General features: G+C 47.9%; 3 protein-coding genes across 4 annotated transcripts in view; 1 reads left to right on the forward strand and 2 right to left on the reverse strand.

Moving 5' to 3' along the window:
- Positions 1 to 15,816, reverse strand: part of LOC139608338 (uncharacterized protein C16orf52 homolog B-like) — a 28,356-nt gene extending 12,540 nt beyond the window's left edge. The window contains exon 1 of the mRNA XM_071461983.1: positions 15,062 to 15,816. Coding sequence (XP_071318084.1) covers positions 15,062 to 15,167 — 106 coding nt within the window. The 5' untranslated portion in view covers positions 15,168 to 15,816. The remainder of the gene's footprint in view (positions 1 to 15,061) is intronic.
- Positions 15,817 to 16,317: 501 nt separating this feature from the next.
- On the reverse strand, positions 16,318 to 22,312 carry uqcrc2b (ubiquinol-cytochrome c reductase core protein 2b). Of its 2 annotated transcripts, none has more exons than XM_071461980.1 (14): positions 22,156 to 22,312; positions 20,891 to 20,977; positions 20,306 to 20,455; positions 20,130 to 20,194; positions 19,988 to 20,044; positions 19,491 to 19,615; positions 18,756 to 18,853; positions 18,608 to 18,665; positions 18,424 to 18,519; positions 18,090 to 18,289; positions 17,778 to 17,858; positions 17,602 to 17,678; positions 16,879 to 17,032; positions 16,318 to 16,683 (listed from the first exon to the last, which is right to left on the reverse strand). In XM_071461980.1, exons 1-14 carry the CDS (start codon positions 22,186 to 22,188, stop codon positions 16,600 to 16,602), a joined length of 1,365 nt encoding a protein of 454 aa, XP_071318081.1. In that variant the 5' UTR covers positions 22,189 to 22,312; the 3' UTR covers positions 16,318 to 16,599. The 2 variants fall into 2 exon arrangements, with proteins under 2 accessions (XP_071318081.1, XP_071318080.1); XM_071461979.1 differs by lacking the exon at positions 20,891 to 20,977 and adding an exon at positions 20,754 to 20,855 and having other exon boundaries at positions 22,156 to 22,279.
- Positions 22,313 to 23,502: 1,190 nt separating this feature from the next.
- On the forward strand, positions 23,503 to 25,255 carry LOC139608340 (NHP2-like protein 1). Its single transcript, XM_071461985.1, has 3 exons — positions 23,503 to 23,710; positions 23,895 to 24,015; positions 24,777 to 25,255. The coding sequence occupies exons 1-3, from the start codon at positions 23,708 to 23,710 to the stop codon at positions 25,037 to 25,039; spliced, it is 387 nt and encodes a 128-aa protein (XP_071318086.1). The 5' UTR covers positions 23,503 to 23,707; the 3' UTR covers positions 25,040 to 25,255.
- Positions 25,256 to 26,791: the final 1,536 nt, after the last annotated feature.

Raw genomic sequence — 26,791 nt, forward strand, 5'->3', positions numbered from 1 at the left:
TGACCACCAGAGCTTTCCACGTCTCCTCTGAGGGAGTGTGGAATGAGACTTATGGCAGAATCGGCTCCTATTTACAATGTTGGTTTGAGAGAACTGGTGACATCACCTGTGACATCACGGTTTTAAAAGGCTGAGTGGTGACTGTGATGTCACTCAATACCCGATCAGTGATCAAGGGCGGGTTGATTGGTGACGTCACACTTTCCTCCATAGACACAGAACACAAGCTCCCACAGAGCACTCGTGAAGGCTCTGGTCCGGATCAGTCTGAGACTGGGAACCGGCAACACTGAAAAGCGAGCCACGTCACAGACGCATTAAAGCCGAGCCTCAGTGACTCACAAGCTTGAGGCTCCTGTTGGCACTCAGGCCCTCACCGACAGGGGAGTCTCAGCACACCAGCACGAGGCTCAATACGGTGCAAGCCCGTGCCTCGGTGCAGGCCAAAGCATACCTGAGGCCACCGGGAGGTGTCCCGGTGCTCCCCATGGGGTGCCCGCCACAAGCTCCCACAGAGGACTTGTGAAAGCTCTGGTTGCCCACCAACAGAGGGGTCTCAGCACCCCAGCAGGAGCCTCCCGCTGGAATGCTTCAGCGCCTCAGCACGAGGCTCCTGCTGAGGTGCTGTCCCCACTGACAAGCAGCTGTCGGTGGATCGCGGGTCCAGGACTGCCGGCCCTGCAGCCAAGACCCCGGTGTCCCGCTGACCACCAGAGCTTTCCACGTCTCCTCTGAGGGAGTGTGGAATGAGACTTATGGCAGAAACGGCTCCTATTTACAATGTTGGTTTGAGAGAACTGGTGACCTCACCTGTGACATCACGGTTTTAAAAGGCTGACTGGTGACTCTGATGTCACTCAATACCCGATCAGTGATCAAGGGCGGGTTGATTGGTGACGTCACACTTTCCTCCATAGACACAGAACACAAGCTCCCACAGAGCACTCGTGAAGGCTCTGGTCCGGATCAGTCTGAGACTGGGAACCGGCAACACTGAAAAGCGAGCCACGTCACAGACGCATTAAAGCCGAACCTCAGTGACTCACAAGCTTGAGGCTCCTGTTGGCACTCAGGCCCTCACCGACAGGGGAGTCTCAGCACACCAGCACGAGGCTCAATACGGTGCAAGCCTGTGCCTCAGTGCAGGCCAAAGCATACCTGAGGCCACCGGGAGGTGTCCCGGTGCTCCCCATGGGGTGCCCGCCACAAGCTCCCACACAGGACTTGTGAAAGCTCTGGTTGCCCACCAACAGAGGGGTCTCAGCACCCCAGCAGGAGCCTCCCGCTGGAATGCTTCAGCGCCTCAGCACGAGGCTCATGCTGAGGTGCTGTCCCCACTGACAAGCAGCTGTCGGTGGATCGCGGGTCCAGGACTGCCGGCCCTGCAGCCAAGACCCCGGTGTCCCGCTGACCACCAGAGCTTTCCACGTCTCCTCTGAGGGAGTGTGGAATGAGACTTATGGCAGAAACGGCTCCTATTTACAATGTTGGTTTGAGAGAACTGGTGACCTCACCTGTGACATCACGGTTTCAAAAGGCTGACTGGTGACTCTGATGTCACTCAATACCCGATCAGTGATCAAGGGCGGGTTGATTGGTGACGTCACACTTTCCTCCATAGACACAGAACACAAGCTCCCACAGAGCACTCGTGAAGGCTCTGGTCCGGATCAGTCTGAGACTGGGAACCGGCAACACTGAAAAGCGAGCCACGTCACAGACGCATTAAAGCCGAGCCTCAGTGACTCACAAGCTTGAGGCTCCTGTTGGCACTCAGGCCCTCACCGACAGGGGAGTCTCAGCACACCAGCACGAGGCTCAATACGGTGCAAGCCCGTGCCTCAGTGCAGGCCAAAGCATACCTGAGGCCACCGGGAGCTGTCCCGGTGCTCCCCATGGGGTGCCCGCCACAAGCTCCCACAGAGGACTTGTGAAAGCTCTCGTTGCCCACCAACAGAGGGGTCTCAGCACCCCAGCAGGAGCCTCCCGCTGGAATGCTTCAGCGCCTCAGCACGAGGCTCCTGCTGAGGTGCTGTCCCCACTGACAAGCAGCTGTCGGTGGATCGCGGGTCCAGGACTGCCGGCCCTGCAGCCAAGACCCCGGTGTCCCGCTGACCACCAGAACTTTCCACGTCTCCTCTGAGGGAGTGTGGAATGAGACTTATGGCAGAAACGGCTCCTATTTACAATGTTGGTTTGAGAGAACTGGTGACCTCACCTGTGACATCACGGTTTTAAAAGGCTGACTGGTGACTCTGATGTCACTCAATACCCGATCAGTGATCAAGGGCGGGTTGATTGGTGACGTCACACTTTCCTCCATAGACACAGAACACAAGCTCCCACGGAGCACTCGTGAAGGCTCTGGTCCGGATCAGTCTGAGACTGGGAACCGGCAACACTGAAAAGCGAGCCACGTCACAGACGCATTAAAGCCGAGCCTCAGTGACTCACAAGCTTGAGGCTCCTGTTGGCACTCAGGCCCTCACCGACAGGGGAGTGTCAGCACACCAGCACGAGGCTCCTGTTGGCACTCAGGCCCCCACCGACAGGGAGGGGAGTCTCAGCACACCAGCACGAGGCTCAATACGGTGCAAGCCCGTGCCTCAGTGCAGGCCAAAGCATACCTGAGGCCACCGGGAGCTGTCCCGGTGCTCCCCATGGGGTGCCCGCCACAAGCTCCCACAGAGGACTTGTGAAAGCTCTGGTTGCCCACCAACAGAGGGGTCTCAGCACCCCAGCAGGAGCCTCCCGCTGGAATGCTTCAGCGCCTCAGCACGAGGCTCATGCTGAGGTGCTGTCCCCACTGACAAGCAGCTGTCGGTGGATCACGGGTCCAGGACTGCCGGCCCTGCAGCCAAGACCCCGGTGTCCCGCTGACCACCAGAGCTTTCCACGTCTCCTCTGAGGGAGTGTGGAATGAGACTTATGGCAGAAACAGCTCCTATTTACAATGTTGGTTTGAGAGAACTGGTGACCTCACCTGTGACATCACGGTTTTAAAAGGCTGACTGGTGACTGTGATGTCACTCAATACCCGATCAGTGATCAAGGGCGGGTTGATTGGTGACGTCACACTTTCCTCCATAGACACAGAACACAAGCTCCCACAGAGCACTCGTGAAGGCTCTGGTCCGGATCAGTCTGAGACTGGGAACCGGCAACACTGAAAAGCGAGCCACGTCACAGACGCATTAAAGCCGAGCCTCAGCGACTCACAAGCTTGAGGCTCCTGTTGGCACTCAGGCCCTCACCGACAGGGGAGTCTCAGCACACCAGCACGAGGCTCCTGTTGGCACTCAGGCCCTCACCGACAGGGGAGTCTCAGCACACCAGCACGAGGCTCAATACGGTGCAAGCCCGTGCCTCAGTGCAGGCCAAAGCATACCTGAGGCCACCGGGAGGTGTCCCGGTGCTCCCCATGGGGTGCCCGCCACAAGCTCCCACAGAAGATTGTGAAAGCTCTGGTTGCCCACCAACAGAGGGGTCTCAGCACCCCAGCAGGAGCCTCCCGCTGGAATGCTTCAGCGCCTCAGCACGAGGCTCCTGCTAAGGTGCTGTCCCCACTGTTAAGCAGCTGTCGGTGGATCACGGGTCCAGGACTGCCGGCCCTGCAGCCAAGACCCCGGTGTCCCGCTGACCACCAGAGCTTTCCACGTCTCCTCTGAGGGAGTGTGGAATGAGACTTATGGCAGAAACGGCTCCTATTTACAATGTTGGTTTGAGAGAACTGGTGACATCACCTGTGACATCACGGTTTTAAAAGGCTGAGAGGTGACTGTGATGTCACTCAATACCCGATCAGTGATCAAGGGCGGGTTGATTGGTGACGTCACACTTTCCTCCATAGACACAGAACACAAGCTCCCACAGAGCACTCGTGAAGGCTCTGGTCCGGATCAGTCTGAGACTGGGAACCGGCAACACTGAAAAGCGAGCCACGTCACAGACGCATTAAAGCCGAGCCTCAGTGACTCACAAGCTTGAGGCTCCTGTTGGCACTCAGGCCCTCACCGACAGGGAGGGGAGTCTCAGCACACCAGCACGAGGCTCAATACGGTGCAAGCCCGTGCCTCAGTGCAGGCCAAAGCATACCTGAGGCCACCGGGAGCTGTCCCGGTGCTCCCCATGGGGTGCCCGCCACAAGCTCCCACAGAGGACTTGTGAAAGCTCTGGTTGCCCACCAACAGAGGGGTCTCAGCACCCCAGCAGGAGCCTCCCGCTGGAATGCTTCAGCGCCTCAGCACGAGGCTCCTGCTGAGGTGCTGTCCCCACTGACAAGCAGCTGTCGGTGGATCGCGGGTCCAGGACTGCCGGCCCTGCAGCCAAGACCCCGGTGTCCCGCTGACCACCAGAGCTTTCCACGTCTCCTCTGAGGGAGTGTGGAATGAGACTTATGGCAGAAACGGCTCCTATTTACAATGTTGGTTTGAGAGAACTGGTGACCTCACCTGTGACATCACGGTTTTAAAAGGCTGACTGGTGACTGTGATGTCACTCAATACCCGATCAGTGATCAAGGGCGGGTTGATTGGTGACGTCACACTTTCCTCCATAGACACAGAACACAAGCTCCCACAGAGCACTCGTGAAGGCTCTGGTCCGGATCAGTCTGAGACTGGGAACCGGCAACACTGAAAAGCGAGCCACGTCACAGACGCATTAAAGCCGAGCCTCAGTGACTCACAAGCTTGAGGCTCCTGTTGGCACTCAGGCCCTCACCGACAGGGGAGTCTCAGCACACCAGCACGAGGCTCCTGTTGGCACTCAGGCCCCCACCGAAAGGGAGGGGAGTCTCAGCACACCAGCACGAGGCTCAATACGGTGCAAGCCCGTGCCTCAGTGCAGGCCAAAGCATACCTGAGGCCACCGGGAGGTGTCCCGGTGCTCCCCATGGGGTGCCCGCCACAAGCTCCCACAGAGGACTTGTGAAAGCTCTGGTTGCCCACCAACAGAGGGGTCTCAGCACCCCAGCAGGAGCCTCCCGCTGGAATGCTTCAGCGCCTCAGCACGAGGCTCCTGCTGAGGTGCTGTCCCCACTGACAAGCAGCTGTCGGTGGATCGCGGGTCCAGGACTGCCGGCCCTGCAGCCAAGACCCCGGTGTCCCGCTGACCACCAGAGCTTTCCACGTCTCCTCTGAGGGAGTGTGGAATGAGACTTATGGCAGAAACGGCTCCTATTTACAATGTTGGTTTGAGAGAACTGGTGACCTCACCTGTGACATCACGGTTTTAAAAGGCTGACTGGTGACTGTGATGTCACTCAATACCCGATCAGTGATCAAGGGCGGGTTGATTGGTGACGTCACACTTTCCTCCATAGACACAGAACACAAGCTCCCACAGAGCACTCGTGAAGGCTCTGGTCCGGATCAGTCTGAGACTGGGAACCGGCAACACTGAAAAGCGAGCCACGTCACAGACGCATTAAAGCCGAGCCTCAGTGACTCACAAGCTTGAGGCTCCTGTTGGCACTCAGGCCCTCACCGACAGGGGAGTCTCAGCACACCAGCACGAGGCTCAATACGGTGCAAGCCCGTGCCTCAGTGCAGGCCAAAGCATACCTGAGGCCACCGGGAGCTGTCCCGGTGCTCCCCATGGGGTGCCCGCCACAAGCTCCCACAGAGGACTTGTGAAAGCTCTGGTTGCCCACCAACAGAGGGGTCTCAGCACCCCAGCAGGAGCCTCCCGCTGGAATGCTTCAGCGCCTCAGCACGAGGCTCATGCTGAGGTGCTGTCCCCACTGACAAGCAGCTGTCGGTGGATCACGGGTCCAGGACTGCCGGCCCTGCAGCCAAGACCCCGGTGTCCCGCTGACCACCAGAGCTTTCCACGTCTCCTCTGAGGGAGTGTGGAATGAGACTTATGGCAGAAACAGCTCCTATTTACAATGTTGGTTTGAGAGAACTGGTGACCTCACCTGTGACATCACGGTTTTAAAAGGCTGACTGGTGACTGTGATGTCACTCAATACCCGATCAGTGATCAAGGGCGGGTTGATTGGTGACGTCACACTTTCCTCCATAGACACAGAACACAAGCTCCCACAGAGCACTCGTGAAGGCTCTGGTCCGGATCAGTCTGAGACTGGGAACCGGCAACACTGAAAAGCGAGCCACGTCACAGACGCATTAAAGCCGAGCCTCAGCGACTCACAAGCTTGAGGCTCCTGTTGGCACTCAGGCCCTCACCGACAGGGGAGTCTCAGCACACCAGCACGAGGCTCCTGTTGGCACTCAGGCCCTCACCGACAGGGGAGTCTCAGCACACCAGCACGAGGCTCAATACGGTGCAAGCCCGTGCCTCAGTGCAGGCCAAAGCATACCTGAGGCCACCGGGAGGTGTCCCGGTGCTCCCCATGGGGTGCCCGCCACAAGCTCCCACAGAAGATTGTGAAAGCTCTGGTTGCCCACCAACAGAGGGGTCTCAGCACCCCAGCAGGAGCCTCCCGCTGGAATGCTTCAGCGCCTCAGCACGAGGCTCCTGCTAAGGTGCTGTCCCCACTGTTAAGCAGCTGTCGGTGGATCACGGGTCCAGGACTGCCGGCCCTGCAGCCAAGACCCCGGTGTCCCGCTGACTACCAGAGCTTTCCACGTCTCCTCTGAGGGAGTGTGGAATGAGACTTATGGCAGAAACGGCTCCTATTTACAATGTTGGTTTGAGAGAACTGGTGACATCACCTGTGACATCACGGTTTTAAAAGGCTGACTGATGACTGTGATGTCACTCAATACCCGATCAGTGATCAAGGGCGGGTTGATTGGTGACGTCACACTTTCCTCCATAGACACAGAACACAAGCTCCCACAGAGCACTCGTGAAGGCTCTGGTCCGGATCAGTCTGAGACTGGGAACCGGCAACACTGAAAAGCGAGCCACGTCACAGACGCATTAAAGCCGAGCCTCAGCGACTCACAAGCTTGAGGCTCCTGTTGGCACTCAGGCCCTCACCGACAGGGGAGTCTCAGCACACCAGCACGAGGCTCCTGTTGGCACTCAGGCCCTCACCGACAGGGGAGTCTCAGCACACCAGCACGAGGCTCAATACGGTGCAAGCCCGTGCCTCAGTGCAGGCCAAAGCATACCTGAGGCCACCGGGAGGTGTCCCGGTGCTCCCCATGGGGTGCCCGCCACAAGCTCCCACAGAAGATTGTGAAAGCTCTGGTTGCCCACCAACAGAGGGGTCTCAGCACCCCAGCAGGAGCCTCCCGCTGGAATGCTTCAGCGCCTCAGCACGAGGCTCCTGCTAAGGTGCTGTCCCCACTGTTAAGCAGCTGTCGGTGGATCACGGGTCCAGGACTGCCGGCCCTGCAGCCAAGACCCCGGTGTCCCGCTGACCACCAGAGCTTTCCACGTCTCCTCTGAGGGAGTGTGGAATGAGACTTATGGCAGAAACGGCTCCTATTTACAATGTTGGTTTGAGAGAACTGGTGACATCACCTGTGACATCACGGTTTTAAAAGGCTGAGAGGTGACTGTGATGTCACTCAATACCCGATCAGTGATCAAGGGCGGGTTGATTGGTGACGTCACACTTTCCTCCATAGACACAGAACACAAGCTCCCACAGAGCACTCGTGAAGGCTCTGGTCCGGATCAGTCTGAGACTGGGAACCGGCAACACTGAAAAGCGAGCCACGTCACAGACGCATTAAAGCCGAGCCTCAGTGACTCACAAGCTTGAGGCTCCTGTTGGCACTCAGGCCCTCACCGACAGGGAGGGGAGTCTCAGCACACCAGCACGAGGCTCAATACGGTGCAAGCCCGTGCCTCAGTGCAGGCCAAAGCATACCTGAGGCCACCGGGAGCTGTCCCGGTGCTCCCCATGGGGTGCCCGCCACAAGCTCCCACAGAGGACTTGTGAAAGCTCTGGTTGCCCACCAACAGAGGGGTCTCAGCACCCCAGCAGGAGCCTCCCGCTGGAATGCTTCAGCGCCTCAGCACGAGGCTCCTGCTGAGGTGCTGTCCCCACTGACAAGCAGCTGTCGGTGGATCGCGGGTCCAGGACTGCCGGCCCTGCAGCCAAGACCCCGGTGTCCCGCTGACCACCAGAGCTTTCCACGTCTCCTCTGAGGGAGTGTGGAATGAGACTTATGGCAGAAACGGCTCCTATTTACAATGTTGGTTTGAGAGAACTGGTGACCTCACCTGTGACATCACGGTTTTAAAAGGCTGACTGGTGACTGTGATGTCACTCAATACCCGATCAGTGATCAAGGGCGGGTTGATTGGTGACGTCACACTTTCCTCCATAGACACAGAACACAAGCTCCCACAGAGCACTCGTGAAGGCTCTGGTCCGGATCAGTCTGAGACTGGGAACCGGCAACACTGAAAAGCGAGCCACGTCACAGACGCATTAAAGCCGAGCCTCAGTGACTCACAAGCTTGAGGCTCCTGTTGGCACTCAGGCCCTCACCGACAGGGGAGTCTCAGCACACCAGCACGAGGCTCCTGTTGGCACTCAGGCCCCCACCGAAAGGGAGGGGAGTCTCAGCACACCAGCACGAGGCTCAATACGGTGCAAGCCCGTGCCTCAGTGCAGGCCAAAGCATACCTGAGGCCACCGGGAGGTGTCCCGGTGCTCCCCATGGGGTGCCCGCCACAAGCTCCCACAGAGGACTTGTGAAAGCTCTGGTTGCCCACCAACAGAGGGGTCTCAGCACCCCAGCAGGAGCCTCCCGCTGGAATGCTTCAGCGCCTCAGCACGAGGCTCCTGCTGAGGTGCTGTCCCCACTGACAAGCAGCTGTCGGTGGATCGCGGGTCCAGGACTGCCGGCCCTGCAGCCAAGACCCCGGTGTCCCGCTGACCACCAGAGCTTTCCACGTCTCCTCTGAGGGAGTGTGGAATGAGACTTATGGCAGAAACGGCTCCTATTTACAATGTTGGTTTGAGAGAACTGGTGACCTCACCTGTGACATCACGGTTTTAAAAGGCTGACTGGTGACTGTGATGTCACTCAATACCCGATCAGTGATCAAGGGCGGGTTGATTGGTGACGTCACACTTTCCTCCATAGACACAGAACACAAGCTCCCACAGAGCACTCGTGAAGGCTCTGGTCCGGATCAGTCTGAGACTGGGAACCGGCAACACTGAAAAGCGAGCCACGTCACAGACGCATTAAAGCCGAGCCTCAGTGACTCACAAGCTTGAGGCTCCTGTTGGCACTCAGGCCCTCACCGACAGGGGAGTCTCAGCACACCAGCACGAGGCTCAATACGGTGCAAGCCCGTGCCTCAGTGCAGGCCAAAGCATACCTGAGGCCACCGGGAGCTGTCCCGGTGCTCCCCATGGGGTGCCCGCCACAAGCTCCCACAGAGGACTTGTGAAAGCTCTGGTTGCCCACCAACAGAGGGGTCTCAGCACCCCAGCAGGAGCCTCCCGCTGGAATGCTTCAGCGCCTCAGCACGAGGCTCATGCTGAGGTGCTGTCCCCACTGACAAGCAGCTGTCGGTGGATCACGGGTCCAGGACTGCCGGCCCTGCAGCCAAGACCCCGGTGTCCCGCTGACCACCAGAGCTTTCCACGTCTCCTCTGAGGGAGTGTGGAATGAGACTTATGGCAGAAACAGCTCCTATTTACAATGTTGGTTTGAGAGAACTGGTGACCTCACCTGTGACATCACGGTTTTAAAAGGCTGACTGGTGACTGTGATGTCACTCAATACCCGATCAGTGATCAAGGGCGGGTTGATTGGTGACGTCACACTTTCCTCCATAGACACAGAACACAAGCTCCCACAGAGCACTCGTGAAGGCTCTGGTCCGGATCAGTCTGAGACTGGGAACCGGCAACACTGAAAAGCGAGCCACGTCACAGACGCATTAAAGCCGAGCCTCAGCGACTCACAAGCTTGAGGCTCCTGTTGGCACTCAGGCCCTCACCGACAGGGGAGTCTCAGCACACCAGCACGAGGCTCCTGTTGGCACTCAGGCCCTCACCGACAGGGGAGTCTCAGCACACCAGCACGAGGCTCAATACGGTGCAAGCCCGTGCCTCAGTGCAGGCCAAAGCATACCTGAGGCCACCGGGAGGTGTCCCGGTGCTCCCCATGGGGTGCCCGCCACAAGCTCCCACAGAAGATTGTGAAAGCTCTGGTTGCCCACCAACAGAGGGGTCTCAGCACCCCAGCAGGAGCCTCCCGCTGGAATGCTTCAGCGCCTCAGCACGAGGCTCCTGCTAAGGTGCTGTCCCCACTGTTAAGCAGCTGTCGGTGGATCACGGGTCCAGGACTGCCGGCCCTGCAGCCAAGACCCCGGTGTCCCGCTGACTACCAGAGCTTTCCACGTCTCCTCTGAGGGAGTGTGGAATGAGACTTATGGCAGAAACGGCTCCTATTTACAATGTTGGTTTGAGAGAACTGGTGACATCACCTGTGACATCACGGTTTTAAAAGGCTGACTGATGACTGTGATGTCACTCAATACCCGATCAGTGATCAAGGGCGGGTTGATTGGTGACGTCACACTTTCCTCCATAGACACAGAACACAAGCTCCCACAGAGCACTCGTGAAGGCTCTGGTCCGGATCAGTCTGAGACTGGGAACCGGCAACACTGAAAAGCGAGCCACGTCACAGACGCATTAAAGCCGAGCCTCAGTGACTCACAAGCTTGAGGCTCCTGTTGGCACTCAGGCCCTCACCGACAGGGGAGTCTCAGCACACCAGCACGAGGCTCAATACGGTGCAAGCCCGTGCCTCAGTGCAGGCCAAAGTATACCTGAGGCCACCGGGAGGTGTCCCGGTGCTCCCCATGGGGTGCCCGCCACAAGCTCCCACAGAGGACTTGTGAAAGCTCTGGTTGCCCACCAACAGAGGGGTCTCAGCACCCCAGCAGGAGCCTCCCGCTGGAATGCTTCAGCGCCTCAGCACGAGGCTCCTGCTGAGGTGCTGTCCCCACTGACAAGCAGCTGTCGGTGGATCGCGGGTCCAGGACTGCCGGCCCTGCAGCCAAGACCCCGGTGTCCCGCTGACCACCAGAGCTTTCCACGTCTCCTCTGAGGGAGTGTGGAATGAGACTTATGGCAGAAACGGCTCCTATTTACAATGTTGGTTTGAGAGAACTGGTGACCTCACCTGTGACATCACGGTTTTAAAAGGCTGACTGGTGACTGTGATGTCACTCAATACCCGATCAGTGATCAAGGGCGGGTTGATTGGTGACGTCACACTTTCCTCCATAGACACAGAACACAAGCTCCCACAGAGCACTCGTGAAGGCTCTGGTCCGGATCAGTCTGAGACTGGGAACCGGCAACACTGAAAAGCGAGCCACGTCACAGACGCATTAAAGCCGAGCCTCAGTGACTCACAAGCTTGAGGCTCCTGTTGGCACTCAGGCCCTCACCGACAGGGGAGTCTCAGCACACCAGCACGAGGCTCAATACGGTGCAAGCCTGTGCCTCAGTGCAGGCCAAAGCATACCTGAGGCCACCGGGAGCTGTCCCGGTGCTCCCCATGGGGTGCCCGCCACAAGCTCCCACAGAGGACTTGTGAAAGCTCTGGTTGCCCACCAACTGAGGGGTCTCAGCACCCCAGCAGGAGCCTCCCGCTGGAATGCTTCAGCGCCTCAGCACGAGGCTCCTGCTGAGGTGCTGTCCCCACTGACAAGCAGCTGTCGGTGGATCGCGGGTCCAGGACTGCCGGCCCTGCAGCCAAGACCCCGGTGTCCCGCTGACCACCAGAGCTTTCCACGTCTCCTCTGAGGGAGTGTGGAATGAGACTTATGGCAGAAACGGCTCCTATTTACAATGTTGGTTTGAGAGAACTGGTGACCTCACCTGTGACATCACGGTTATAAAAGGCTGACTGGTGACTGTGATGTCACTCAATTCTGGTTGATTGGTGACATCACACATGACATCACACTTAACTCAAGAATAATGTCAATACTAAAATGGCATTAAACCTAATGATATAATCTAATAATCAAATGACATTCGTTGCCATTATTGTTGATTACTGATCAATATATCTGATGGCAGCAGGTGGAGCTTCAATACAGCTAATAACAGCAGCTCTCATCAATAACAGACAGTTTAAGGGGACAACTCTTCAGCAGGAAACTTTCCTCCATAGGCAAAAATATACAGTTAAATATTAGTTGAGCTCAGCCCACATATCAGTATAGCTGCTACAGTTATCACACAGCATCCCAAGTGTGTCACATTTGTGTTTCAAGAAACACTGACACGTTCCTGTTCCAGCAGACAGTCACATCTGTGGACTGAATGTCAGTGTCAGACATGTTCCTGTGGTTCATGTGCCAATATTGTTTCTTACTGGATGTTTTCCTGCTCAGCACACAGACCACGGTTTGATTTGATTTTCGAATTGGATATTTTCAATTTATTGATTTGCATTTTTGTTGGATGTAATTTAGATTTTTTATGTGATTTCTTATTAGCTTGGCATAGATGTGATTTTTTTTTTTGGATTTGCCATTCAGTTCACTCTCTCCCACAGAGGACTCTCGGCTCTTGTAAGCTGTAACATACACATACAAAAACATAGTTCATATTTTCAATTATTGATTTGGATGTGTGTTTTTCAAGTGGCCCACCCAACCCAACACTGGGTGAACACTTCCTAAAACTCACGTTTATACTTTTTTCTTCTTTCTTGTAGGAATTTTTAAAAACCTAGAGAGCCAACTAAATATATGTATCTGATTCAGGATACTTGCAGAGGCAAACTTTGAGAGAAAATGACTCAGCATATGCATTAACCACTCGCAGCTAAAATAAAATACGCCATGACTGAACCTGAGGAGTCTGAATTCCCCAGGTGGAAAGCATTTCTCTCCCAGGAGGCCTAATTAATAGTCACACATCTTCATTCCCAAAAACACTTCCTGCCTCGGGGTGATTACTATCCAGCTAATTAAACAGGCTTTTAGTACAGTAACTACAGTTTAAACAATTTCACACCATTGTTTACTATGAGTAACAGGAGGTAAAACACTCAGAGTTTGAGCTGTTCTCAACTTCAGTTAATTGATGGTTCTACCATGATTGAGAAGAAAATTTGGTCTGTGGATACCGGTTTAATTATGCGACAGAAAACGGCTTGTTATGTCCTCAACTTGCAGCTGCAGCCAGTGGTTTTTTTGGGGTTTTTTTTTTTTTTTTTTTTTTTTATACAACAAATTAAATCCTGTGTAACCCCCCAGCACACCTGCTACGTGCTTATCTCTGCTCACTGTAGCATTACTATGGAGGCTAACAAGAACCTCTGGCAGCTGTGCATATACTGCAGTGGTACTGTTTGTCTGTTGCATCAGTTTTAGTCAATGTTTAGCTTTGGACTTTGCATCTGAATATTACTCCGCTGCAATAACCAGAGAGGTGGGCTTCTGTCTGCAGAAGATTGTGGGATTTGGTCAACACCTGTATTCAACACTTTAATTCTAGGACTGGATGTACAATTTGGCTTCCCACCAATCACAATTTCTGGCTGTAATATGATCATATTGGTTATTACCAATCATTTAGTTTCATCTACAACCACAGCTGATGACGCTGATGTCAAGATGCGAACATATTGATAAAACTATGTTCATCTAATCACCAGGAGCTGGAAATCAGGATTATCCATTCAGACACAATCATTTCCAAGTGGTGCAAAAGAAATGTTTTTAAATGCCAATGACATCATTTAAAATCTTTAGTATTCTCAATGTCATTAAACAGTCTTGACTAAATTTCAAACAATTAAACTAAAAGTTCAGAAAACTAACCATAGTTATTATTTGTTAAGAGTTAAAGGGAAACTCCACCTATTTTACACATCTAAGTCTGTTTACAAGGGTTGGGGATTACTACTGCATATACTGCATAAAAAATTGTATAAAGCCTTTTGTCATCTGACAAACTGTCAGTGGTCTGGTTGTATTGTGGGTAATGAAGGTACAAGGTTTTGTCTCTTCATGAGTGCTGCTACTTCGATTCCGACCATTTTTAACGGTCCATTGTGAGTCTAACAATATCATAAAAGTGCAGAGACAAGTCTTGAAACACTCAGAAACTCAACCATTGCTGAATCCAGATTGGTGCACAAAATACATGACATCACCTTGTTCCTGTTGAGCCCTGCCCACTTCAAAAACACAAACAAAAACTAGTTTAAAGTCATAAAAAATGTGAAAATGTCATGTGGCATTTTTTCAGTCAGTAATAGGGTGACAGAAACTGAGTTTTCAGGGACTTTAAAGTGAACTGACAGCATATAAGTGGCTACCTGCTGTTTGGTCAGTTTAGTGGTTCTTGCGCCCACGTAGCTGCTTAAGTTACAGGAACAATCCTGGAAAGTCCAGTATATTCTAAAAGGTGTTTTAAAATGTGTTATTTTGTGTAAGAAATTTGATTTCAACAAAGCTTTTCTGCTGTCCTGGTCATGGGATTATTAGAAGTAAGTCGACTACTACAAAGGGAGCCTACGATCATTGCAGCACAACTGTATGGAAAGCCTTTCTGAAACCCTGCCATCAAACACCTGCCACCATCAACCCATGACCCTTTTGACATGTCACAATAAAATGCCACAGAGCAGAGGATGAATGTTACCTCTTAAATTTCTAAGCTTGGGGCTTTGTTTACATTGTTTTTTTTTCTTTGCTGGAGCTGAATTCAAAAAATAGGTTGAGGAAATGTGTTAATTTTTTCTTAAGTTTTCTTGTGAAATACTGGAAACTTTTACCTCACTAGGCAAATGCCAGAGGGAAAAATCACAGCTCAGCCTCTGACCACACAAAACCTGTGATGACACCGATTCATTTTAAAGGGTCAGAAACCAAAAAGACTGACAATCACTGCTCCTAAACACTTCATTGACACAGATTTTTATGATTTTCCCAATTGAGCCACATGACTCTGGGTTGATGACTTTCATAAAACAGGGTTATGAAACTTTTGAAATGTTTTCAAATTGCAGAAATCAATGTAAAAACAATGGTACTTGTTTGATATAACGGATGGCACTTTAGATTTAGGCTTCCATGGCCCCAGTGACCTCCTATCAGTGCCCAGTGCTGGACCAAAGTACCAACAACAACCTACCAGCTGATTCTCCAGTGTTGATCCAGTCCGGGTTGGCGATGCTGGCGATGGCGAAGATGTCCGCAGCGAGGAAGAGGCATCCTGATATCACGGTGAGTTTATCCATGTCGGTGGACACAGGTGGAGGTCAGAGTGTTTATGTGCCTCTATCTCACCTTTCTTTGACTGGAGACGGGACATTTAGACGTCAGTAACCTAAACCCTCATCGTTGCAGCGATGATGATGATGATGGTGATGATGATGGGGTCGGTTTGATCCACTGTTAGTCCCCACATCCTGTTTAATCCCACACGGAGAGACATGCAGGGGGATTCCTCAGAATATCCCCTATGGGTGATCCTCCAACAGCCGAATCCTGGACCGACCCGCTGGCTGCTATCCAGCCCAGGAGGAGAGGATCGCTGCCCGGGTTCATGGATCACCCACCCCCGGATGCTCCACAAGGTATTTGCAAAAGTCAAGCAGTGAAGTCACAGAAACGCTTTAATAGCTGATCAATTCTCCAGCAGTGAAAATGTGTCCATGCATGCAGTCGACTTATTTTCTGAATCCGCACGGAGTCCCGATCCTCAGGGCGCACACAGACGGAAAACGCCTCCCACGGTCACACCACAGCTCAAACCCTCCACGCGTTTCGCCAGTTTAAAGCCCGTTAGAAAACACAGGGAGTGTGTTTCCTGTGAGGCGATGCTGCCCTCTCCCACTAATGGAAACTAAAATCCAGTCAGCTCGCGTCTCCATGTCTGTAGTAGGTAACTCTCGCGAGAAAATCCGTTAAGTTGCTGACGCTCCTGCCACCTTTGGCATCGGCATGAATTATGCAAGTGGTAATGATTAAGATGTGTGGCTGGGCACTTATACAGTCAAGATCTACTAAAGAGCACCTTTTTTTCTCCAAAAGCTAAATCTCAAAAAGTTTCAGAAAAAATCTCAAGGGTTCACTTACTTGCTTTTTCTTGAGCTTTCAACTGTAGGACATCAGCAGATTGAGTTTTCTCAGAAGCAATAGAGGTGCATTTGTATAAAATTTCCTTAATCTGTGAGCATTTCCTCACCTGCCCATTCATGTTGCTTTGACAGGTCATTCCTATATAGTCAGATTTGGTTGAAAGGTCCAGAACAAGCAAGTAAGTGGACCCTGAGCAGAGACTGTTTTTTCAGCTGCTTCATTCCAATGATGAAAATGAACCATCAAGCTAAAACTAACAGATTTTATGGCATCAAGACACAGACACAACAATAACTTACAACTCTGTACGGTCGATAGAATTTATTCATTATTTTACATCAGCTATACAGTTAATGTGGACAGGTGAGTGGAGCAGGACATTGTGATGCACCAGAGCAGCATCAACTGAAAATATACCGTTACAACACCTATAAATAACCAGTGGTGTTATGACATATCTCACAGAACAACGCTGCAAAAGGTGATGATGACCTCTGATTTGTTTCTGTTTTTGTCAAAATGTGGAGGGGATGAAATTAGCTTTTTGTCTTCAGAGTTAGATAAGAGTACGACGTGATGAGGAGGGCTTTAGATCTCATCCACGAAGGGTGTTTTTATGAGGTTGCCGCTGGATGCCATGGTCTTCTTTCCAGACACAAATTTCTTGGCAGCCTAGAAATAAAACAAAACAAAAAAACAAAAAATAGAACACCATTATCTACTACAAAGCACATGTAATATTACAAGAAAAATTCAACCCATTTTTTTTTTATTATTAACTGATTCATTTAAATCAGTAATACATAACTATATTCCTTCTTAACCATCATAAAATAACCAAGCAGTGACAAGAACCAAATGTCTTACGTTGGCGACATCAGTCAAGGAGACGTTGTCAATGTTTTTGGAGATTTCCTCAGGGGAGATGTAGGTCCCACTGGCCAGAGCCTGAGTGCCCAATACCTCCAGCAAACCCTCGGAGGTCTCCATAGACATCAGGAACTGCCCCTTCAGCTGAGCCCTGAACAAAGTGAACGAAGACAAACCCACCATAAGCCACAATGGTGCGAACTAGGAGAGGGAAACATTTAACATATTTTCCTCTGAGTGTAAAGTAGGAGGGGGAAAGGACAGCAGTTAGTCCTATCCTCATCAGGACAGTGCCATGTTGTGATATATGGTTTAGATATATTGTTTTTTTCCTTATCAATTCAGTATTTTCTGTCTATTATGTGGTGAGATGTTTAGTCCAGCTTGGACAGAGCCAGGCAAATTGTTTCCTCACTTCCAGTCTTTATGCTATGCTAAGATAGATGGTACAGATCTTCTCACTCTGTATACTTGACCGTTTATTGGCCACCATACTTCTACATACTCAAATTTTTTGTCTGTTGTTATGGAGACAGTAACCCCATATGACATTAACGTAGTGATCTCATCTAAGCCACAAGTTGTTTTTTTTTTTTTTTTTTTTACCATTAACCCACTTTTGTGGCGTTATTGTCAACTGGAATAGAAATAAATGATTTGTTTACAGTGTGTTGATCATCTCGATTCTGTGTCAGAGAGCAGTCTGTCTGCATGTCTTACTTGGCCCGGGTGAGGTCAGCAGCTGTGACTCCACCATCAGCAACAGCCTTCACCTGGGCAACAGCAGCCTTGATCACCTGAACAGAGGACAAAGGTCACATCAAGACATTTGACTTCTTTTTGTTGAGCAGTTTGTGGTGATAAACAGGCTCCTGTCATGACTACTGGATACTCACATCACCAGCAGCTGCAGCCTGGGAAATGGTGTAAATCCCAAACAGACCAGAGTCAGAGTAGCTAGCATTGAAAGCACTGACCTGTTCAGAAAAAGAGAAAAAAAGAAGGAAAAAAAAAAAAAAAAAAAAAAAGGTTTTTACACGTACTGTTGCAATTGCGATTAACAAATATGTAGAAGAGCTGTGGAGTTTTAGCATAAACACCCACCCACACTCCTCTGTGGGTAATGTCACAGTGTCATATTGAGCCAGGAGGGGCCCTGGTGTGCAAAGTAATTCATAAGTTTCTATTACGAACTGACAAACACTCACATCAAAGGGGTCAGCGGTTGCCTTGGCAACACCCTGGACCAGTTTGCTGGAGGTGTTGGATCCCCTCTTGACATGTGGACCAGCTCCCAGTACCTGCTGCAGCACACTGAAGGCCAGAGCCTCGCTGGTGCCCGCTGCTGCTGACTGGCTCACCACCGCTGAGTGCAGCAGACTGCTGGTGCCGGCCAGACGGATCTCACCTGGAGAGGGGCGGGAGGAGACAAGACAGGGAGGAATACAGAGTGTTTCATTTTCTTTGGTTCAAGTGTTAAAAACTGTACTACACTGGTGTGCGGCCAATATGCACAGTTTTTACTACGCTGGTTCAGCTCACCTCCACGATACTGAGCCTTGGCCCCTGTGGTGCCTGCTCCGCTGCGGATGTTGAGGAATTGCTCTCCTACTTGCTTCAGCACAGCGTGGTCAATACCTGGAGAAAAGATGAATACCATAAACTTAATGATCTTTAACACTAAGTATGGTACTTTAATGTCCATATCAATTAACGATTCCCTTACCAAGCCCCACAAGAGCCATTCTTGCGCTTGTGAAGTTGTTCTGGACGAATTGGTGCAGCTGGAGGAAAATGCAAACATTAGAAAAAGGGGATTGAAAGGACATTAACACCATCAGTCTTAAAAGAATAAACACTGGGAAAGCACTCACATGTTCAGAGTGGATGTTGTCAACCATGTGGTCGGGGCAGTACAGAGAGTTACAGAGGGCGTTCTTGTAGGCTGCTCCATGCAGAGCTTCAACCACAGCTGGAACATGAGGAAGAGAGACAAGATCATAAACTGCAACATTTAGATGTTAAAGCGAAAATGTGTGAGGTGTTCTTAAATGATAAATCATTACATCTGTATGTACGGTGGAGACTCCCCAGAAACAGTGACTGATCTGGTGCACCTGAACCTATTTTCATCATGACAAATTTTCATGGAAAATAACTGTTTTGAATAACTTTTACTACAACAGAAAGTTAAGGATTGTAGCTTTAATTAATTTGTGACAGTACTTAGAAAAACACTTTTTCTAACTGGCTTAACCCAAGAAGAAAAAGTGAATTAAAACCTGTGGGATATACCAAGTTTGATTCATTAGTGAAGGACTTTTCTGACATGTTTAGCCTAAACCTCAGTCAAACAATGACTGAACTTTTTTCACAAAGTTTTGCAACAGTTACCGCTTGGTAATACCATACACTGTCTGAATGTACACCTTACTTATGTGGTAATCAAGTATCACAGTCATTAATTAGGGTATGCTCTGTAGCATGCAGGTGGGAATAAAAAGTAAGCAGTCCTGTAATCAACCTGTGTGCACACAGTATTTGGGATGAGGTGCAAAGTCAGATTAGTTCACTCCAAATAAACTGTGGAAGGGAAATTAAGGCTCTACCTATCTGAGTGTTGTGTGCAGCCTGTGCTTTGTCCATCTTCACTCTGGGTGTGAGGTCTGACACCTCCCATGGCCGGAACTCTGGGGCTGTGGTCACGTTGATCAAATACTCCATCACTGTGTCACTGCAGACCAATCATAAAGAGGGACAAAGGAATGCGTTAGTGATATGAAGAGACTGGTCTGTTGTCCAGCACTACGTCAGTGATACTCAAACCATTTCTGCAGAATAATCCACTTCCCCTGAACTAAACTGAACATTTGTACGCACAGTGAGCACTAAGCCGTCACTGTTTCACCAAAATACGCCTGTAAAAAGTCCTGCAAGTGACATCAATTCATGATGTCGTCAGCTCTTTGAGAGGAAGTAAACTACAGATGTTTTACAGCCACCCTTCCATTCTAAAAATGAACAGACATTTTTATCACAAGTCTGTTAATTTATAACTGATGTGCATAAAATATAATCACGATATTGTTATTAGTCAAAGACTTACATGTCATCCCTCAAGCAGTCGACAGTGTAGATCATGTTTTCCCTGGTTGAAGTCACACTGAGGAGAAACACAAACAATGAGATCAGACTGCAGAGACTTGTGGACAGTTGTCTGCTATGACCCATCTCTCTTGGTTACTGACCTCAGGCTGCCTCCCACTGCCTCAACACCACGGCATATCTTGAAAGCTGATGCTCCTTTGGTTGTCTGGAAAAGTACGAAAATGTACATCAGCACCGAGCTGAGACAGAAGCCAGTATTCACGCTCCAGATATACAGTAAGAAGACAGGACAACAGGCTGTACTGAAGCATCATACCAGGTTGGAGGCAAGTCGGAGGAGGTGGGTGACCCCCTGGTTGTCAGGGGTCTCATAACGACAGCCGGCCTTGACAAACACTCCGATCTTGGAGGCTGGGGAATAGTTCTCAAGTGAGGCGATAACCAGTCCACTGGGCAGTCTGGTCACCTGCAGAGAAGTTTATTATTACACACAAGTAACAGGCAGATATTCAGGTAAAACATGCCAAACAAAACACGTTTAAAATAAACCTCAGTTTATATTTTAAAGTGTCACACATCATTTGGACATTTTATACCTAGTGTAATATGAGAAGAGACAATTAGTTACTCCATAAACCATAACTTAAATGCGTTTTTTATAAGCAATTCATATTTTCAGTCTCAGATCCCCAACACCACTATCTGAACCAAGCTAATCCCACACAGGTCCCCAGCACAGCGACCCTCTTCACTCCCCAACATACATGTACATCCTGGTAGGAGTGGGCAGCCCCTGGAGAGAGCTTGAGGCCAGCCAGGGGCTGAGCAAGGGACTGGCCAGTTCTGGCAGCCGCATAGAAACGTCTCTGTGGAGAAGAAAGACAAGTCAACCACCACTGACCTGCACATCCTGCGGCTGAAACTTAACACGTTCGGCGGCACCAGTGAACTCCACCTTACGGGCAGCCTGGGCCGCGTAAAGCCTCGTCTGGAAAAACAGAGAACATGGGAGGGCGGGACATTACAACTAATGTGTTGTTTGTTGACTGAAGTGAGGGCAGTGTGAGAATAAAAGAAATCAGGTGTACGAAAGATTGTGAAATGATGGGATCAGTGGCTCGAGATTTTCTGGACGTGAAGAAATATTTTGTTATTTACAAAACAAAGCCAATCCTTCATTTTGATACAATTATTTGTTTAAAAATAAAACAGCTGTTAAGTAACTGGTCCTTACAAAATTATCTCATCACAAGTTTTAATGTCTGTTCCTAAGTGTTTGGTTATATCATCTGGACTTTATGAGCAGATGTTGATTTCTCAGGAAGAGAGGTCCTTAAGTGCTTAGAAGAAATGGAAATTTGAACATCAACAGTGTATTTCCACAACAACTATGCAGACTCCATCTGCCGATAAAGATAATATAATAAACCCCAAATCTCCAGAGCAGGTACCACATGGACATTGTGGTCTTTCGGCGACATGATACTGCCTCTTGTCTAGGGCCTTTCAAAAAAGCCAATTAAGTTAAAATCTTCTTTTTAGATCTATAGAAATATTTAAGTCTGCACATTAAAAAACATTTTAAGTGTTCTACATTTATTCGAAATAACTAAATAAATAAACCAACAACATTTTGTGTTACAATACTAAAAAAAAATGCTTTGACTGTTCAGCTGAGAGAAAGTTTTCTCCCCAGCTAAACTCTAGTTATTTTGTATAGCGAAAATAAGTTTACCAACTACTACGCAATGTTACAGTTTTATACTAAGACTATCAAAGCTAATAGATAAAAGTGTAAGCAAAGTAAGCAGCAATAGCGGTGGAAGGGATGATGCTAAATCAAGTCTGCACAGACAAGAAGCTAACTCTCACTTGTTGAGAGGCTTGTTTTGTAGCTTTAGTGAAATGGGTTTAATATTAATTCACAAGTATTACGACTGGACCATTACTTATGCGCCGTTATCAGTCGGTTTAGTGCTGGTTAAGCAGAGAGTTATGTCAGGCTTCAGCTGACCGCTTCCTACTCTGCTCTTCATCGCACCTTGTCCGGACACGACCCTGAATATTTACAGCCTCCCACAGTCCCGCAAAGTGAAACGGACGGCTCCTGTATCTACAACCGTCCCGACACGCAAAACACAGAGGACAGGGTTGCCGAGTCCTTACCGATAGCTGACTGATTCCCCGAATCCCCTTCATCTCCCCTCTCTCCTTCAGTCAGGACGATGGAGCAATATGGCCGGCTTCAAAGTGCCCTACCCACAATGCCCAGCGTGTTTCTTTCTCGCAAAAGTACCGCGAAGCAAATGAGAGCTCGCCCTCTGCTGCCACGGAGATGAAAAAAAAAATACTGTAAAAACTGTACTGATAAAACGTGCACACACAGTATATAAATGTATAAAAGAAATAAATTTAATACCGGTGATAAAAATGTGTTTGCACGATCATTAAGAGTAAAACTAATGGTTTGAATGTTACAGCAGCTCTACTATAACAAGACAAATACTTGTAAAATACTCATTAAATATACAAAATACAAGTAGTCTATATATGAAATTAAAAAAGTAGTAAAGAGTAAAACAAGTTGTAAAACTTTCTCCAAGTGACTAAGTGAAGTAGACAGCGGTTATCATTAAGTCTCAGATGAATGCCTTATAAAATTATTATCTGTCTATATAAATTCTGCCTCACAAACAAAGTTAGAAAAATACATCTGAAAATATTACATACAATAGATCCTAAAAACATGTAGGGTCATTTCAAGATTTCTAAATATTGATAAATGTACTTTCTTTCCTTTTTTTCTGAAAAAAAAGTATAACTCATCTGTTCTCATATTGTATTACATTCTGAAAATATTGTCACATTTTGAATGTAAGGATAACAATTTATGCAATATTGCTAACCTCCTTATTTCACTATTTTATTACTATTTTACTATTTTCCTATCCATGAAGAGAAATTTCTGAAATAAAGTCATTTATTTAAGTAGTTTCTAATTGATATTGAATGTTACTTTGCGTCTCTCAAATTTGTAACAAAAAAGAAGTACTTGTCAGTAGTCAAAATTTATTCTGAAATACTTGGCTGAAGAAGTCTGTCACTAAGTTATGTATTTGTCCCTATGATTTGTCCATGTTTTTCCTTATCGTTGTTTGATGGATTTTTTTTTTTGTTAGTTTTTTGTTTAATGAATAGGTATGTTGGATTGTTTGTAATTTTTCAAAGTTAAATTAAGGATGGACGTTTTGAAAAAAAACAAACAAACCAAAAAAAAACACATCCCATTAAAAAAAATCTATCATCTTTGGGACAATGGAACCGGAAGTGCAAAAACGAATTTCCGGGTTGTCCGCTTTTATGTATATTTTTTTTATATAATAGTTACAATTAATATTTACGCATTGACTCACTACATTGTCAGTTAAGCATTTCATGTCAACCTTTCTGATAGTAAATCTGTTTCTTATTACATAAAAAAAGTATTTCCTGTTGTTTTCTACTTATGCCACTAGTGCGCATGTGCGTCACTTCACACGTGCGGTAAACGTTCGGGACTCCCTGCATGCAACACAGCTCAGAAAGTTCGTAGAGCTGCTAAATATCATATTTAAAACTATATCTTGCGTCTTGTTGCCCTTTCAAACCCAGTTGAAGGAAATAGTCCTCCGTGAAGCATTTCGCCGAGAGGGCCGGAATACCAGATAAACAGTTCACAATGGTGAGTAAAGAGTTCTGAGTGAACGAAAAAGCTAACTGTCTTGCTAACTATTAGCAAACTGCAGAACCTAGATTGTACAGAGAACTAACCCGGAACTCAAAATAACACCCCTGTGTTTGTTCACAAAGTGTTTTTTTTTTTTTTTTGTGATTAATGTGGTTTAATTTTTATGTGTCACAAACAGACTGAAGCTCAAGTCAACCCAAAGGCCTACCCGCTGGCCGACGCCACGCTGACCAAAACCATCCTGGACCTGGTGCAGCAAGCTTCTAACTACAAGCAGCTGAGGAAGGGAGCCAATGAGGGTAAGGGAACATATCAACATCTGAGTAGAGTATAACTAATCAGGTGGTTCACAAGCAAGATTGTAATATCATAAGATTATCCGCCATTTGTCACATTGGAAAAGTGCGTGAAACGTGGTGTCCCCTCAGGTTAACACAGCTGGGTTTTCTTAAAAGGACTTCAAAGATCCTGACTTGGAAAAGTAATTGTACTTAAACAAATTACTACAACATTGCAGCTTCAAATACTTTTAATATATCATATGACGGTGATCAGAATTTCGATTTGTGTATTTTTTTTCGTCAAATTGCTTGTTTTACCTTACCAAAAGCCAAATAATATGTTCACAATGCTATAATGACACAGGCCCAAGCAGCAAAGTATCACAGTTTAAAATGTGAACAGCAGTTGTTTATTTTGGGTTGATGAATCATGACTTGCTTCTCAATAAAAGTGCTCAATTTTCATTTTTAAAATAATTGTTTTGGTCAAAAGTCATTGTTTCTGAAGAAATATAGAAATAGTCTCTTTTTTTGACCCACATTAAATATAAAATATCTAACGAGCCCCAATGTAATGATTTTCTGTGTTATTCAATGGAATGCAGTTTATCAACCTACTACATCAGTGAAACCTATAATATCCCAATGATTTTGACTGATTAGCAGAGGTGTGTGGTTTATCTATATATCTATCAGCTAGAGAATCCCACAGAATCTGTGATGTGTTCTTATAAAAAATATAAACATTTTATATTTCTGTTGCTCTGCTTCTCCTCCAGCCACTAAAACCCTGAACAGAGGCATTGCTGAGTTCATTGTGATGGCTGCTGACGCTGAACCACTGGAGATCATCCTCCACCTGCCACTGCTCTGTGAGGACAAGAACGTCCCGTATGTGTTTGTCCGCTCCAAGCAGGCCCTGGGCCGGGCCTGTGGGGTGTCGCGCCCCGTCATTGCTACCTCGGTCACTATAAAGGAGGGGTCTCAGCTCAAGCCGCAGATTCAGTCTGTTCAAATGGCTATTGAGAGACTGCTCGTGTGAGCTTTGTTGCACTGTTGTGACCAAGTCTCCTGAAGGAAGGAGGAGATGAATTCCAGTTTGAAAGTAATACTGTTTTCTGTTTGATGAAAAAACAGATGTTATGCATGGAAAAAAAAATATAGTTGTTGTTTTATTTTTTAGGACATTGCGTCCACTTCAGTGTATCAGTTTGCTATGGCATCACTGGATTCATAATAAAATCATTTTTTATTTAAACCTGGTGTTTTGTTTGTGTAGTCTTTCATGTTATTCATTTTCATTCATATTATGTATTAAACCTTTAACAGCACTCATGAGTCCAAAGCGGTTTGTAATTAATATTAAAATTGATACATTTGTGTCATTCCAACCAAACACAAGAACTAATTTCCCCTGGACAGGTGTCGGCCATGTGCGCCGATATTCAAACTTGTACCTAAATTATTACAAGAGATACTCCTTAGTGTCAAATTATTTGCTTTTAGCAAACAGCCTCACACTGTTTGACTGGTCTCTTGAGAAACCAATATATGCTTAATATACATTTGTCGAAGACCAAAGCAGATGTATGAAAAAAATAGACTTCAGGTAATATTCATGTGAAGATACAATGCTGCATCACTTTTAATAAAGTGATAGGCCTACATCAGCGATGGAAACTACTCATCTTTTTGTGAAAGTACCAGTGTTCAAATATAAAAATACTTCATTTGAGATGATCAATGAGGCAGAAAAGAAAAAAAGTTCTGCTACAAAAATGGACTTTCATTTTATAGGCTATTTTCTAATTGTTGCCTTTGTGTGAAACACTAATTTCCTCAAACAGCTCTTAAATGGAAATGTTGTCAACTCATAGACATCTGAAACAACACATGGGGCCCTAAAGTTGCTTTTTAGTCAGGGGTCACATGGGGAAAATATTGGAAACCACTGGTTTAACCTTTCACTGTGTTGAATCTCATGAGCTCATCTTATGTTTTTATAAAAAATATGTTAAGAAGTTATTACAGCTGTTAAATAAATGCAGTGGAGTAAAAAGTATAGTCTTTCTCTCTGAAATCTAACCCTAACCCTGAAGTAAACTGGCATAAAATGGAAATACTCAGTACTTCAAAATTGTACTGAAGCACAGTACTGCATTAAATTTACTTTCAACCACTGGCGTAATAGAACAGTGACAGGGGAGGTGGGTAGAACTACTCTTACTCAGGTAAGGGATCTATTACTATCCTACTGTTTTATTATAAGAACTTAAGATCGTTATCTTTTATAGTTATTGCTCCAGAATGGGATGCAGTTTATTCTCCTCCCTCTGACAGCTCATTTTTACACATGGGAACCAACACTATAGTTTTAATCTTCAGCGAAACTGTAAAAACTGTTTGGTTCAGGTAATATTGTATTGTGTTACTGTAAAAGGCGTAGCTACTGCTAGACTGTGCTACACTCCGTCACACTTGACTGCAGTGTTTTTATACCTCACCCCTGCACCCCTGCAGTCAACATGAGGTCAGGCGAGGTCAGTGTCCAAGGCACCTACTTTATTTATATTTATTTATTTTCATTTATTTTTTAAATTTATTTTATCTGACTTATGATGCTCTTTTCTTACGAAGCTACTGTTTGCTGTTTAAATAAATAAAGATTGTTAATACACACACACACACACACACACACACACACACACAATGCACCTGTTGTAACCAACCAGGAAAAGCTCGACAAATCAGGGAAGGATACCTTGTGACTGATAAGACCCAATCAGGCAGGATA

The sequence above is a fragment of the Trachinotus anak genome, unplaced genomic scaffold, assembly GCF_046630095.1.
Source record: "Trachinotus anak isolate AG129_WGS33_773 ecotype Australia unplaced genomic scaffold, CSIRO_AGI_Tana_v1 ptg000025l, whole genome shotgun sequence".
Lineage (NCBI taxonomy): Eukaryota > Metazoa > Chordata > Actinopteri > Carangiformes > Carangidae > Trachinotus > Trachinotus anak.

Excerpts from the sequence above, each read along its gene's own strand:
- uqcrc2b (XM_071461979.1), bottom strand. The coding sequence starts at position 22,188 with ATGAAGGGGATTCGGGGAATCAGTCAGCTATCG. Across the intron at positions 20,456-20,753 it reads ACTCCTACCAGGATGTACAT|GTGACCAGACTGCCCAGTGG; the intron begins GTATGTTGGGGA and ends ACTTCTCTGCAG. Across the intron at positions 20,045-20,129 it reads GCAGTGGGAGGCAGCCTGAG|TGTGACTTCAACCAGGGAAA; the intron begins GTCAGTAACCAA and ends GTTTCTCCTCAG.
- LOC139608340 (XM_071461985.1), top strand. Across the intron at positions 24,016-24,776 it reads GAGGAAGGGAGCCAATGAGG|CCACTAAAACCCTGAACAGA; the intron begins GTAAGGGAACAT and ends CTTCTCCTCCAG.